General features: G+C 33.4%; 1 protein-coding gene across 3 annotated transcripts; it reads right to left on the bottom strand.

Annotated features, from left to right (window-relative positions):
- Nucleotides 1-2,254: 2,254 nt before the first annotated feature.
- LOC149947494 (uncharacterized) lies at nucleotides 2,255-12,405 on the bottom strand. Of its 3 annotated transcripts, none has more exons than XM_090171753.1 (10): nucleotides 11,852-12,405; nucleotides 11,593-11,792; nucleotides 9,506-9,864; nucleotides 9,332-9,442; nucleotides 9,123-9,266; nucleotides 8,965-9,060; nucleotides 8,795-8,902; nucleotides 7,099-7,315; nucleotides 5,908-6,061; nucleotides 2,255-4,715 (listed from the first exon to the last, which is right to left on the bottom strand). In XM_090171753.1, exons 1-10 carry the CDS (start codon nucleotides 12,229-12,231, stop codon nucleotides 4,697-4,699), a joined length of 1,788 nt encoding a protein of 595 aa, XP_090027879.1. In that variant the 5' UTR covers nucleotides 12,232-12,405; the 3' UTR covers nucleotides 2,255-4,696. The 3 variants fall into 3 exon arrangements, with proteins under 3 accessions (XP_090027879.1, XP_090027878.1, XP_090027880.1); XM_090171752.1 differs by lacking the exon at nucleotides 2,255-4,715 and adding an exon at nucleotides 5,664-5,838; XM_090171754.1 differs by lacking the exons at nucleotides 2,255-4,715; nucleotides 11,593-11,792; nucleotides 11,852-12,405 and adding exons at nucleotides 5,664-5,838; nucleotides 10,089-10,243; nucleotides 10,610-11,235.
- Between the last annotated feature and the right edge of the window lie 528 nt (nucleotides 12,406-12,933).

Genomic DNA, 12,933 nt, shown 5'->3' with positions numbered 1-12,933 from the left:
TGAAAATGTTTTTGATCACTTAAAACAATAAAATCTCCATTTAAAAAAGCTTGGAATTTTCTCGGTTTCACGAAAATTTTGAAAAATTTTGAAAATCACGAAATGTGTAATTTGGACCACATTTAGGTAAATTTCATCAAGTTTGGGTAAATTGAAACATTTTAGGGTAAATTTGTAACAAAATTTGGGTAAAATAAGGGAAAAATCTTATTTTTGTTCTAAGTGGTCAATAACATTTTCGGTTGCCATGGCAAATCGAATGGGTAGTGCAACGGCTCCTTTTGGGAAATTTCATATTTCATATAGGTCTACATTACGGCCGACTTTGAACAAAATCGGCAATAAACACCTCGGGTACTCTCCTTGTTATTATTATTTGCTTTACCCCGAATACCTCATTCAAAATTAGCAATTGAAAACGGTATGAATGCTGCTTTATTTGAATCAGGATACGCGACAATGAAATTGCAAGCTTTAAGATTTTGGTTTCCCCTTGCCTTATCTCGTAAATACCAATACATAACTATCTTCCTGCAAATTACGAAACTAACTAAATTTACTTTATGCTTTATAACATCTGCCGCTAACATTATGAGGTTAAATATTTGTAACTACTGTTGTAGTTTATAAAAATAAATGAACTTACCAAATACAGGTCAAAGCTGACGCTTAGGTAATAAAAACGGTAGCAGCGTTTTGAAATTCGAAAATGAGCGATTAAAAACGACCTTTTCCAAAATTAACGTGGGTGCAAAGGTCTCATGACTCGCATAATTCAATTTAACAGCCAATAGAAATGGGTTTAGTCAATTATTTTTAGGTTTGGCCGATTATTGATGATTTCGTCCTCTGAGCAAATAGAAAATATATTTTGAGACGCGAAATAATCCAAGACCGGTCTCAAGGTCGTGCTTATTCACTTGGGCTCGTCTCGGAATCGTATCATTAAGAACTCTAACGAGAGGCAGTGGTGGCGCTAGGGGGTAGGCCACTGCCTACCTTAAAATTTTGAGGGGCCCCAAATTGATCTAGAAAGGGTCTCAAAATTGTCCCAAGAGATAAAATTATTTATAAATAACAATGAAACAATTGTCGATAATGTATTTAGAAATTTTTGAGGTATCTCCTATTAAATAAAACCAGTTCTGTTATATTTGGACTCGTTTTACTGTTAGAACTTTTTTGTTCGTCATGTACATCACTACTTTATTTTATTGAAGCATTTTGTTAAGAAAAGGGGGGTCCCGGACCCATTTATTGGGTTTGCCTACCCTCGCGAAAATTCCTGGCGCCGCCACTGACGGGAGGTCTATACTCGGGCTCATTTTACAACTATTTTTGGGACTCTGACTTAGTCTCGTCTCGAAACCATTAAGGGTCTCGTATCAGCTCATAAATTAGACAATATAATTCCTGGTATCGGCTCGTGCTTTAATGGTCTCAGCCGAGACTCGTGAATTCATGAAATTTAGAAGGAACTAGTCTCGGGCTCAAAAATGAACTCTAATATATAAGGACTCCAGTTGTCTCTAACTCAAAAAATGGCTCAAAATTGACACGAGCCCGTGCAGCTATGCTTCTGAGCCTGAGCCTGAGCCAACCCCATAGACTAGACCTCGTCCAAATATATGTTTCATAGAAAACTAAAGTGCTTTTAAAGTTCTATGCAATACCAAACCAATGGAATGGTAATTTTATATAGTTGAATAAACCATATTTTATTCTCCACCAAATGCATATTTTTATTACTTTACCAAAAATATTCTGGAAGTCTCCACTTCAGAAAATACAAAGCAATTCCAGCTTCTGTCTGCTATTAGTACAGGTTTCAGATGATAAATACTAAAATAAATGTTTCCAAAATATATATTTGACCTGGCTCCATCCAAAACACTGCCTACTTTGGAGATACTCTTAAAAAATTTATTTATCCATATAGAAAGCATTTATTATCTATTTGAAATTTTAATTAAGTAAAGGATTCCTTAAGGTGATTTATTGCCTTATTTCAAATATATTTAAAAAAGTTAATGAATTAGTTAGAGTTAATAAGTTAAATGTTGGCAATGTTTTTTACCTAATTAGTAATTATTGTAATTTCTTCAATTCAGGTTCTCATTTGTGTTAAGAACTTAAATGTTTCAGATAGCAATGTTATTGTACCTATTTAATTTTTATGATATGCTTAAATGGTTTAAAACAATCTATTCACACACCCAAGGTTGTTTTATTCACGGTAAGCACGCGCAATAAGTAGTCAGAAAGGAATAAAGATTTATTTCTCGAAAATAAACGTACAAAGGGCTTAAAATATAAAATTTTATACAGCTGGAATTGAGCGTCACGGCATTTGTAAAAGCTATTAACCTTGGAATTGTAGTGGGTGTTACGCTAGTTGAGCTCGAACTCGGTCGTAGAAATCGCTTTACCGTTTCGACGGCTGAATAAAAATACAAATTATATTGAGTCCTTTATTCACGAAGAAAGTTCCAATTGGTATTGACTTCGTAAATATTTATATTTTCTTTATTTTCGGAGCGAGTAAAATGTAGATTACCATTCACGCGATCGCGGAAGTAACATAAATCTCCATTTCACATGAACAGGGATAACGAAGGTCATCTGGACAAGACTTAGCGCCCTTCAAAATTCTTCTAGACACTGTTTGATGGAGCCTAATAACAATTAATATTTCTCAACTATGTCGGATGACGCTCCCGAAAGTAAAAACAATTTAACAATCCGTGTATTTTACTGTAATTCGGCGATTTTCACGTGAAAAAAGCACTACATGTAAGGGTCGAGAATGCGGGTAAATAAGTCTGCTAGACCCAAACACGTAGATGTAGTGTCGCCGCCTGCAAACATTTTATTTTCAGATCGGTCGAGAGGGTCCCAATTTTGGCGCCTAAACACTTCATAACACCTTTCCTCCACAAAAATAATTTAATAATTTAAATAAAAATAACTGGCGTATTTTAGGTTATTTTTCCTTGCCCTTGCTAAAATGACGTGTTATTCCAACTTAACCCCTATAATCATTATTTTGGTTTTATTTAAGTTAAGTTGTTTCTGGGCTATATCATGCTAGAATAGATATACGCCTATAAAATCCAATAAATAGCAATTGGGACCCTATTACACGAACACGAGAAAATCCAGTAATGAATACCGGCTTAAGATGCTTACAAACCTCAAAAATACAGAGCCGAAGAAAGAAATACTGAAAACGATCGGCTACTCTAGATCCGCAAGTGTCGTCCATATCTTCTATAGGGAAATATAACTCCGTAGCTTTGAGCATGGCCGCCATTGTGGGGGGAAATTTTTTATCAATAGGAAAAAGCACGGGTGACGTAGTGGCACGTCATACTGTAAACTCCCTATTGCAGTGCACCTCATTGATATAAATATTTTAAGTAACGGAAATTAGGGTAAACCAATTCATTTAAAATGGGCCCACCATAATCTAGATAATTTGATAAATTATGATTAAAACGAAAACCAAATTTTGAAGCAACAAAATGAACTAAATTCTCCTTAACTTTTAAAATGAAGAGGCGTTACACTTTTGATCGTTTCCATAACCTTGCACGTAACACTAGCGTAGAGTAGCCGGTAGTTTCCAATAGATCGGTAGATCAATTATCTTACCTCTAGTAATTCGCTATTTCTACAACTCCAAGTTCGAATGGACATAATCACATTTAGGCCTAACGAATTGCGTTTTTACAACATGGTGTAATATTAGATATTTCTATGAATAATGAAAATTAACGAGTGACATTAACAACTAGTGTAAAAAATATTTACAAATATTCAAAATTCTAAAAAATATGTCTAAATAGCTGCGTCTTATAAAGAACACTTGAAAAATAAACATTCCTTTAAATTAACTTGAATCGTTTTAACTAGTGTTGGATTGATCGTGCTAGAATAAATATTTAGAATTGATACACGGTGTTACGCATCATCGATTTCATGGGCATTGGAACTTGGTTACGCGCGTATAGCGTAAACCAAGAAACTTGACGAAAATGACCTCGCTTTTTACGCACCGGCCTACCACGCCCGCGTCTTAATTATAACGTATATTAACCTAACCAATATAAACTAAATGGCTTTATCAGTCCAACACCGTTAAAATTTAGAATTCCGATGTACAATGGCTTCTAAAATACCAATTATATAATATCGTATATAGTAATTTAAACAAAGCTAGTAAAATTTTCAAAGAAAACACGCTAAAACGAAAATTATTTTTTTCCAAATATACTTTGAATTTAGAAATACATAATATACAACCATTAAAAAGCTTTCTTAATAAAATTAAAATTGGATTTATACTAAATATACACAATTATCAACATTCCCATAAAATATAACGGGTGTAACGGATTATAATTACATAAAGCCTAAAATCGTATGTTCCTTACAAAACCACGAAAGATATATTCGCGAGTTTCAATGGATACATTTTTTAATTTCCCCGATTTACGTAACCTAACGTTTTATTCTAAAAGAGAAAAAAATTGCGATTGTTTTCGTCGTTTTGATGTTCGAATTTCGGTAAAGTATTTTAAGATTTTCCCGATAAATGTAATTTAAATTTTTATGAGAACAATAAAAAAATTCGCGAAGAGCTTGGGCTTTGAGACCGCCCACAGCTCCCCCTTTTAAAACTCTTATTTTATTTCTAATTTAAACTTTTAGATCTGAAAATTAAAAGGAAATTAAGTTTTAAAAAAGGTGGAGCCACTGACAAAATAAAAAATAGACGAGAAAACTAATAACGAGGTAACAAGTTTCCAAAACAGGGTTTACAAATTTAACGTTTTTGATAAATCAATTTATTCAGTATTAGAATCTAAGAACTCAGGCTTATACGCGACTGATTCGAGTTTAGATGTCACTTCAGACCCTGTTGCCAATAAAGGGAATTTAAGTGAAAATTAGAGTTTTAATGCAATTCTACACAAACGGTGTGATTTGGGAAATTTATTTCTAAAGCTAAAAGCCAAATCCACGTATATCTTTAAGATTGTGTATAAAGTTATGTTGATCACGCTTTCAATACTGTCCAAAACGCCTTATGATACCATTTCAATTTGGTGAAAAAAGTCTAATTCAGTCAAATATATTACGTTTTCTCCTGGGCTGGGCTGAATAAGTGTGTTTGAATTCACGGGGAATTAACTAATAAGGGTATTTCGTAAACAATGCCTAGAAATCTCATTCTCCCCAAAAAGATTGGGCACTATCTCAATCATATTCTACAATTTTTACTGCTCTGTTTCCAGAGATTGTACGGGAAACTTCTAAAATAGGCATTTCCATAAAATAACTGACGTTTACCACTTCGAAATGGTTCCCCAGCTCTCCCACTAAAAAGAGCTAACTAATTCGTCCATAGGCTTGACAGCACTATCTCAAGAACAAGTTCGGTAGTCGTAGCAAATTTATGGAAAGGCCTATTCAAAGGTCTGTGGGGCCCTTCAAATACCTATAAATAAAGAACAACTTTTTGGAAACGTTGCTTGAAATAATATCGTGAATTTAAACCATATATTTTTATATACATCTCGTTATTAATTTGTCGTTTCAATATGCTTTGTGCTTGATAGGGCTATGAACAAAACCAAGCGGATGACTAAATGTTTTAGTAAGCTAAAATCAACTACCACCAATTTATTTTCTTGAGAAAATACAAAAAAATTCTAACTAAAGGCAATAAGGCATTAACGTTAAAAAGCCAATACTTCGTCTCATCCTATAACAAATTAGCACAATATATCATGCAGTTATCGATACAAATTAGCGTACGCAGTCAAACGGTTGCTAAAACAAGACAAACATCAACATTCAACATGGAAAGCCAATCAAAAGCTCAATTGAAATATGACAAACCTGAGATTTCGTGCTGGACTTAGGACGGGCTTCGTTGCTGGTTCATTTGTCCTAGCATCGGTAATAATAGAAATTGGGATGGCTGTAGAGTCTGGCTTGGAACTGTAGTCAGATTTGGACGATTGGGTAGTTAGGTGACCATTTATAATGGAGGCTATAAATAACGAACGGGGTAGGGGTAGGGGTAGAGAATTAGCTTCCTGCCAACTAGTCTTAAAATCTATATACTTTAGCTCCAAACACAAAAACGTGCAGTAACATATCTATTCTAAAACCATTTTTGTCACGCTAGCTGATAGGATGCCCTATCTCTAATCAGTAAAATTCACTAATGGACAGATTTCCATTAGAAGCCCATGAAAATTTATCAATTTTAATGTCAAAGCCAATTTATTTCAAATATTAAAATAAACTTTTTGTTCATGTGGTTTGGACAAATGAATACCCTAAACACTCTTCTTCCTATCCCTCTATCGGGGAAAATATGAGTAACTGAGACTGCATCACAGGGAGAAACCATGTTTAAAAATCAGTAGACACGAATATAACAAACTACGTTTTTTTAAATGGCTGCTCTTTGTTATACCTTCACACATGGGCAGAGCGAGTTACTCATTATTTAGGTTAGCTGAAAAGTCCCTTATTAATTAGATTAGATTAAGTCTGTGAGACTTTCTTTTCCCCAAATTCCCTGCCTTTTCACATTATTGCACGTGAGAGCCAGGTAGGTAACATATTTATTAACTAAATCACATTCAATTAAGATAAACCATAATTTTAAATAAATATTTTCTTAAAATATTTATTTAAGAATGAACATGAGCGGGACAGTGTACTATCTCAATTATATAATGATAATTTCAGTGAAATTTTAATTTCTAAATAAAATATATTACATTCTGGAACACGCCATAGGTTCTATCTCTAATCAACAAAATGTAGAAATAATAGTATACGTTGGAGCCAGGTTAATGTATGAATGTTACTTTATCAAGTCAAACTGTGGGAGGCGGTCTAACTATTTTACCAATCTGGCAAATATTTTTATGCCCCTCGAAATAGTGTCATAATAAATTTTTTGATTTCTATTAACCTTTGTCAAAAACAATGCAATTTTAGTATAAATATATGCTTATAATACATACGATTTGGAAATTAACATGGTTAAAAATAACCAGTAGACAAACTTACCTAACTGGATGGAGAAATTATTCATTCGATTGACTAGTTGATAAAGAGTTTGGTTAATGGTTGTTTGGAATGTCCTGGTTTGGCTGTCTTGGGAGTGTAAGAGTTGAACTGAGGCATTAAGCCGCTCCACATCGAGAGTGCAATTGTTAATGACCGTATTCATCAGAAGTTCCACCACAGCACTTCCGTTTGAGGATAATGTGGCGGGAGATAAAAGCTGCAAAAATATAAGATTCATATTTATTACTCTTAAATTTCTTCAATGTCAGTCTCCAGAAATAGCGCTAGAAAAATTACAGAACCAATAAGTTCTATCATGATTAGCTCCCTGAAATTTAAGCCAAATTTTGAATTTTGCAACCCTTTAAAAAAACACCTATTTTGAATAATAGTAAGGATGATCTCATGTTAAATTATCGATTAATTATGATCATATAATCAAGCTTTATTTAGATAATATAATTCCCCATTTTTTAAATTACCAATTCAACGTTGAGAGCTGCTATCATGGAATAATAATATAATAATGATTCATTTAAAGAGGATTAATATCGGTCAAATGGTGTATCAATTAAATTTGTATATTTTTTAGCTTAAAAATGATAGAAAAAACTGATAAACTCACTAAACTTCTCCGATCAAAAATCCCTTAGTAGGTAAGTTACTACCCCTGTAAATTAGCCCTATATTGAGTTTTGTTTCACTGTGTTAAGTAGTCATTATCAGAATATGTTCATCGTTTTTTAATCCTTTTATTTTTTGTACCACTATCAAAGAAATTTCATCTGTGCACAATTCAATAGACATTAATCCTCTTCATTTAATTTATAAATCCAACTATTGTCAATTAAATGGGGTATTTCAATGAAATTTCTCCGTAAACAATGTTTTTTTAAATATATATTTAATGGTGGTGTAATGAAGGCTTGTTAGAATCCAACCGGGATTAAGAACTGCCATGAAAAATTAGAAACTAAACCCCCAAAACTTAACTTCCATGAGCTATAAAAGCAGTTGGAATTCAGAATTTGTAGCAGGCGAATATTTAAAAAAAAATGATGAGAGAAAAAGGGCTGTAAATAAGTACTAGCGTTTTCCATTTGACTGTTCTTGAGCGCTCTAATCAACATATTATGTTCCATTTGTGTGCTCGGATCTGCTTTGATCAAGATTAGCTTCGAGATCGCCCAAAACTGATCTGCCAATTTCGACAGATCAACGGATCGAGACAGAGATCTGAGCAAATTTTTTGGGTGCTCCGTTTAGATTTTTGACAAAATGGTAGACCAAGACACTAAAATTCTAATTACTAGCAGACAAAAAATAACAAAGTGCGGGAATATGTTCATGGAATGTTCAATTTGCGGTTTAACTCTAGTCGATCGGGGCAAGATCAAAGATGTCAGAGAGAGGTTCGGAACGAATTTTGAGCAATCAAATGGAAAACGCTATACTTAGTTCAGCAAAATTGGCTGCGTTTGTCGATATGTACCAAAAAGACCCATCGACCACAACATCTATGGGGTAATCTATTTAAAATTTTTCATACTTTGTGATAAATACACAATAAATAGCACTGCTTAAATCCGATTTTAGAACTGCAAATCAGAGTTTTAGAACTGCCCACTACTTTAGGCCCTAATTATCCCATTAACGAATTACGTATAGAGAAGCGTTAACTCATCAGATGTCTTACCTGATTAGCAATATCAATGTAAATGTTAACCATTTTGTTAGCTTCTTGGAGAAGGTATTTCCAATCACCTTTATTTTGTACTGGGTTTTTGCTTAACGTGTCAGTCAACTGAAATTAAAAATAATACAAATCTGCCATTTAAAAATTAAAGTGGGAGCTAAAGATCTTACAGTTTTTAGTATAGTTTGTTCAATTGTAGCATCTGAAATTGACCCACCACTTTGAACTTGTCGCAAAGCTGAAGTCAGATTTGAATAAACAAATGTCTGAAATCAAAAATACATTAATAGAAAAATTCTTGGATGAAACAACTCTTAAGAGGACTTACGCGAAGAGAACTCAAATCAAACGTGACACCATTAAGGGTATTATTCATTTCAACAATATGGAAACCCCATTCGGTGAAGTTGTTAATTTTCGAAGAAATTGTAATGTTAAGATCATCTACCAGGTCACGAATTTCTTGTATTTCCTATTGAAAGTATTGATTAATTGAAATATAATAGTTAACAAAGTTTATTTTAATGAAAAACTTACTTTATGGGCATACACCATCAAGCTATTTTCAAATGTTGATTCACTACTGCTAATGAAACCTTTTTGGCTAATGATCTCTTCCTTCATTTGCATCAAAGAAGAAACGTTACCCTAAAAATAATTTTTACAAAATATTAATATTTAAAAAAAAATTAAAAACTAATTTTTTTTTACTTTAAGTTCATCTTGGCTAATTTGGAGTGCTTGAGCTGACGTTTTAAGTCCGGACTGAGTTGATTTAAGTTCCTTTATATTAGAGTCTAGTTGAGTAATTTTGCTACCCATACTAACTACACTCTCAGTAAGTGAAGATAGATCTTTTGGCAAGGTTTTAATTTCAGGAGCAGCTGCGATGCTATCTTTCAAACTAGTGGTTACAGTTTTTAACTGCCTAACCGATTCGTTAATGGTTACAATTTCAGCATTAATTTTTTTCAACTCCTCAGCAAAAGTTGTAACGTTATATTCCAAATTCTTCAATTGAATATGGTAATCATGTAAGGCTTCTGGTGTCTCTTTGCTCTGAGCTTCGACTATGAAACAAACCAAGCGGTAGTTAGTGTTTTAATAACTTAAATTACCTATACTGTCAGCTTGGACTAAATTTGTACTTGGTTAGGTTAAGGTCAGGGCGCCAAAAGCAGTATTAATGGAAATTGTCAAAGCCTACATTTCTACAGTTTGATGGGTATTTACCACACATGCGTTAAAATGAGAAATGACGCATGCAAATAAAACAATCCCGTTAAATTCTAACCTTTCTGTAAATGAGCCCTTATCAAGTCTAGATCTTCTCGTAAGCCAAGATGTAACCATAGAAGAGTACCAAGTGCCACTATACATGTTGTTACCAGTACCATAAGACAGAGCGGTAGGCAGGAAGCAACGCAGAGGTTTGATCTGGCACAGTTTCTACATTAAGAAGAGTTGCGAGTTAAAGATAGAACCCCCATTACCCATCAGTTCAAGGAAAAACAAATTTCCTTATTGCAAAAGAAGATAATTAGCTAGAAACTTTTTTTCAGTCGCGCTTTACTATAAGCAATAAGTTATGAAGCTGGGAATTTCCCGCATGAAAAAAAGTAACGCTATTTAAAGCGCGACTGAAATATGGAATGTTTAAAGGTCACTGATTAAAAAATGGTTACAATGAAATAAAAGGTCATTTATTGTATTAGCCAAAAGCATTCTAATCAGCATGCTTCTATTTCTAATATTTATCTTGCACCTGTTAAACTTCACACATCAAATACATCTTCTCTTTTAGCCAAGTCTTACTTTTTTGATTTGTGTCTTTGGTTATTAATAATGTGAAAATCATCGAGATCCGACGACTCACTGTCATCTAACAATTGGTGAGCTGACACTTTACTTTCCAAATGTGGTTGTAATTTTTTATTAGAAATTCTCTTCCCGAGTTTCTGGCCCTGCACCAGGGCATCTAGCTCTTTACGTTTTTTCATTTTCTTGCATGTTCTAAATGCAGCATCTAACCGACTGGTTGAATCCAGTTTTGTTTACCGTAATTTTTACTTTATCAATATATACTAAACGCGACTTTTTGTTAAAAATTTCCCACTTCCATCTACTTCTAACGTTTAAAATGGGTAAATTATCTACTTATCCAGTCATTCCATCATAAATTTGACAGTCATATCCAGCCTAGGCCTAAAAGTTGGTATTCAATGCCAAGGCCCATATTAGATTGCTTTCCAAGTATTCATAGAATAATTTCTGCTTTCATGGTACACAAAATGGGTACTTTAGAAAATTGGTGGCCAAATAAAAATGTCCCTCAATCCGATTTCAATATCATATAAAGAAATGGTATTAATGCTTTGGGAGTTCTACTTCTTTAGGACTCCCCCTTCTGCCTTGCCTAATGAATGATAGGGGCTTGAAGAGGCAGATAGCTTTTCAGTTGCCTTGACAACCAGAGGAATGATCCCATTTCTCTACATTGGGGGTAGGTTAGTATGTGCTATCAATGTTATGGAGATTGTCTTATTTTAACTCTTCTAATAAGCATTTTCTTATGAGGTAAAACTTTTTTTTAATCAACTTTCATTATTTCAATGGAAATGATCAATGAAAACGTGAAAATTATTAAAGCCAAGGAGACAATAAAAAACTATACTCCTAAAATCTCTGGTATTGACAGCTAATTATAATAAATAGGCATTGACAATTTCATTTCATTAATTTAAGGGAATATATTTTAAAGTAACCAAGTAAAAATATATAATAAATGTTAAATTTACTTGTATTGTATTGCTTTTGAATGCCATCCACCCTTGAGCTTAAATTATAATGAAACCAAATTTGAGCCAAAGAGCATATCGTAAGAAGTAGCAATCCAAATACTGTAAATGTATTTGAACATATACAAGGTGTGCAAGATGAGGATTCGGGTGCATTGGTAACTTTGACTTTATTAGATCGTGATGGTGCTCTAAATTTTCTGAAATAAAATATATAATAAATAAGGTTTCACTAGAAAGGGGTTTAATTATTATTTACCTCTTAAATCGCACTTTTCTTTTAGGAGGAGCTATTTCTAAATTTAAATCAGATTCACTAGAATCAGATGAAATGTCTAAAAGTTTGGCAGCTTCACTCGAAGTCATAGTGGCTGAAGAATTAATAGCTAAATCCCCATTGTTTTTCAAAGGAAGACCAATTTTTGAATTTTGAGTTCTCTGTTTCGTTCTATTGTAAGTTCTGACAGTAGGAACCAGCGGTTTGTTGTTAAATGTTGGACCCGATGCAACGGTTTCAACTTTAATATCACTAAGCCTCGCAGTAGATTCGGGACCGAGGCCCGAATCATTCGTTTTCGAAGTACCGTCCGATTTTAGACCAACGTCATGCCACTCTTGTAGGAGAAAATCTTCTGACATGATTTTCCATCAAATATTAAATGCTTTAAAGTTTGTAATTTTTTAAGAATGTAATTTTAAGGCACCAAAATCACCCAAAACACTTAATTTAACGAGCACATGCATCATCATTCACATTTACTTTAGTCAGCACTGGCAGACATTGCTTTTATTTGTCGTCTGCTACAAGCATACTTACGGTACGGTCTTAGAAATAAGGCGGTGGCATCGGTCAAAGTACAGTTTGTTTCGGGACATCACCAGATAATAGATGTTCCTATAAATTATCTGAGGTTTCGTGTATATGTTTTTTTCAACGTCAATTAAAAAAAGTTATTATAAATATAGACCACGCACTAAAACCGCAAGGAGCTTCAGAATTTAAATAAAAATAAAACTTGGGATTGCGACGTTGAGGAAAACCATACATTTTCCCTCATCGTTATTCGCAAATTTGACTTTATAAATAATGATACTTGCATTGTAATATAAATTTTACATCACTTATAATTGCTTTTATTTTAATAAGTTTATTTAAAAAAACCGTGAAGCTCCTATCTTAATTTATTTTAGTAGTCACTGAATAGTGGGGGTAAAAAGGGGGGTATAAAAACAAGAACGACAGCCAACATTTTGCTTTACCCGTCAGAATTAAAATACGAATTTATTATCACTTGAGTTATATGACAATTATAGAGTGTTGTCGTCTGATACGATTTTGAA

This window comes from Leiobunum rupestre, chromosome 4 (assembly GCF_980474605.1).
Source record: "Leiobunum rupestre chromosome 4, qqLeiRupe1.1.hap1, whole genome shotgun sequence".
In the NCBI taxonomy this organism is placed as follows: domain Eukaryota; kingdom Metazoa; phylum Arthropoda; class Arachnida; order Opiliones; family Sclerosomatidae; genus Leiobunum; species Leiobunum rupestre.
This window is presented reverse-complemented; position numbering and strand designations above follow the sequence as displayed.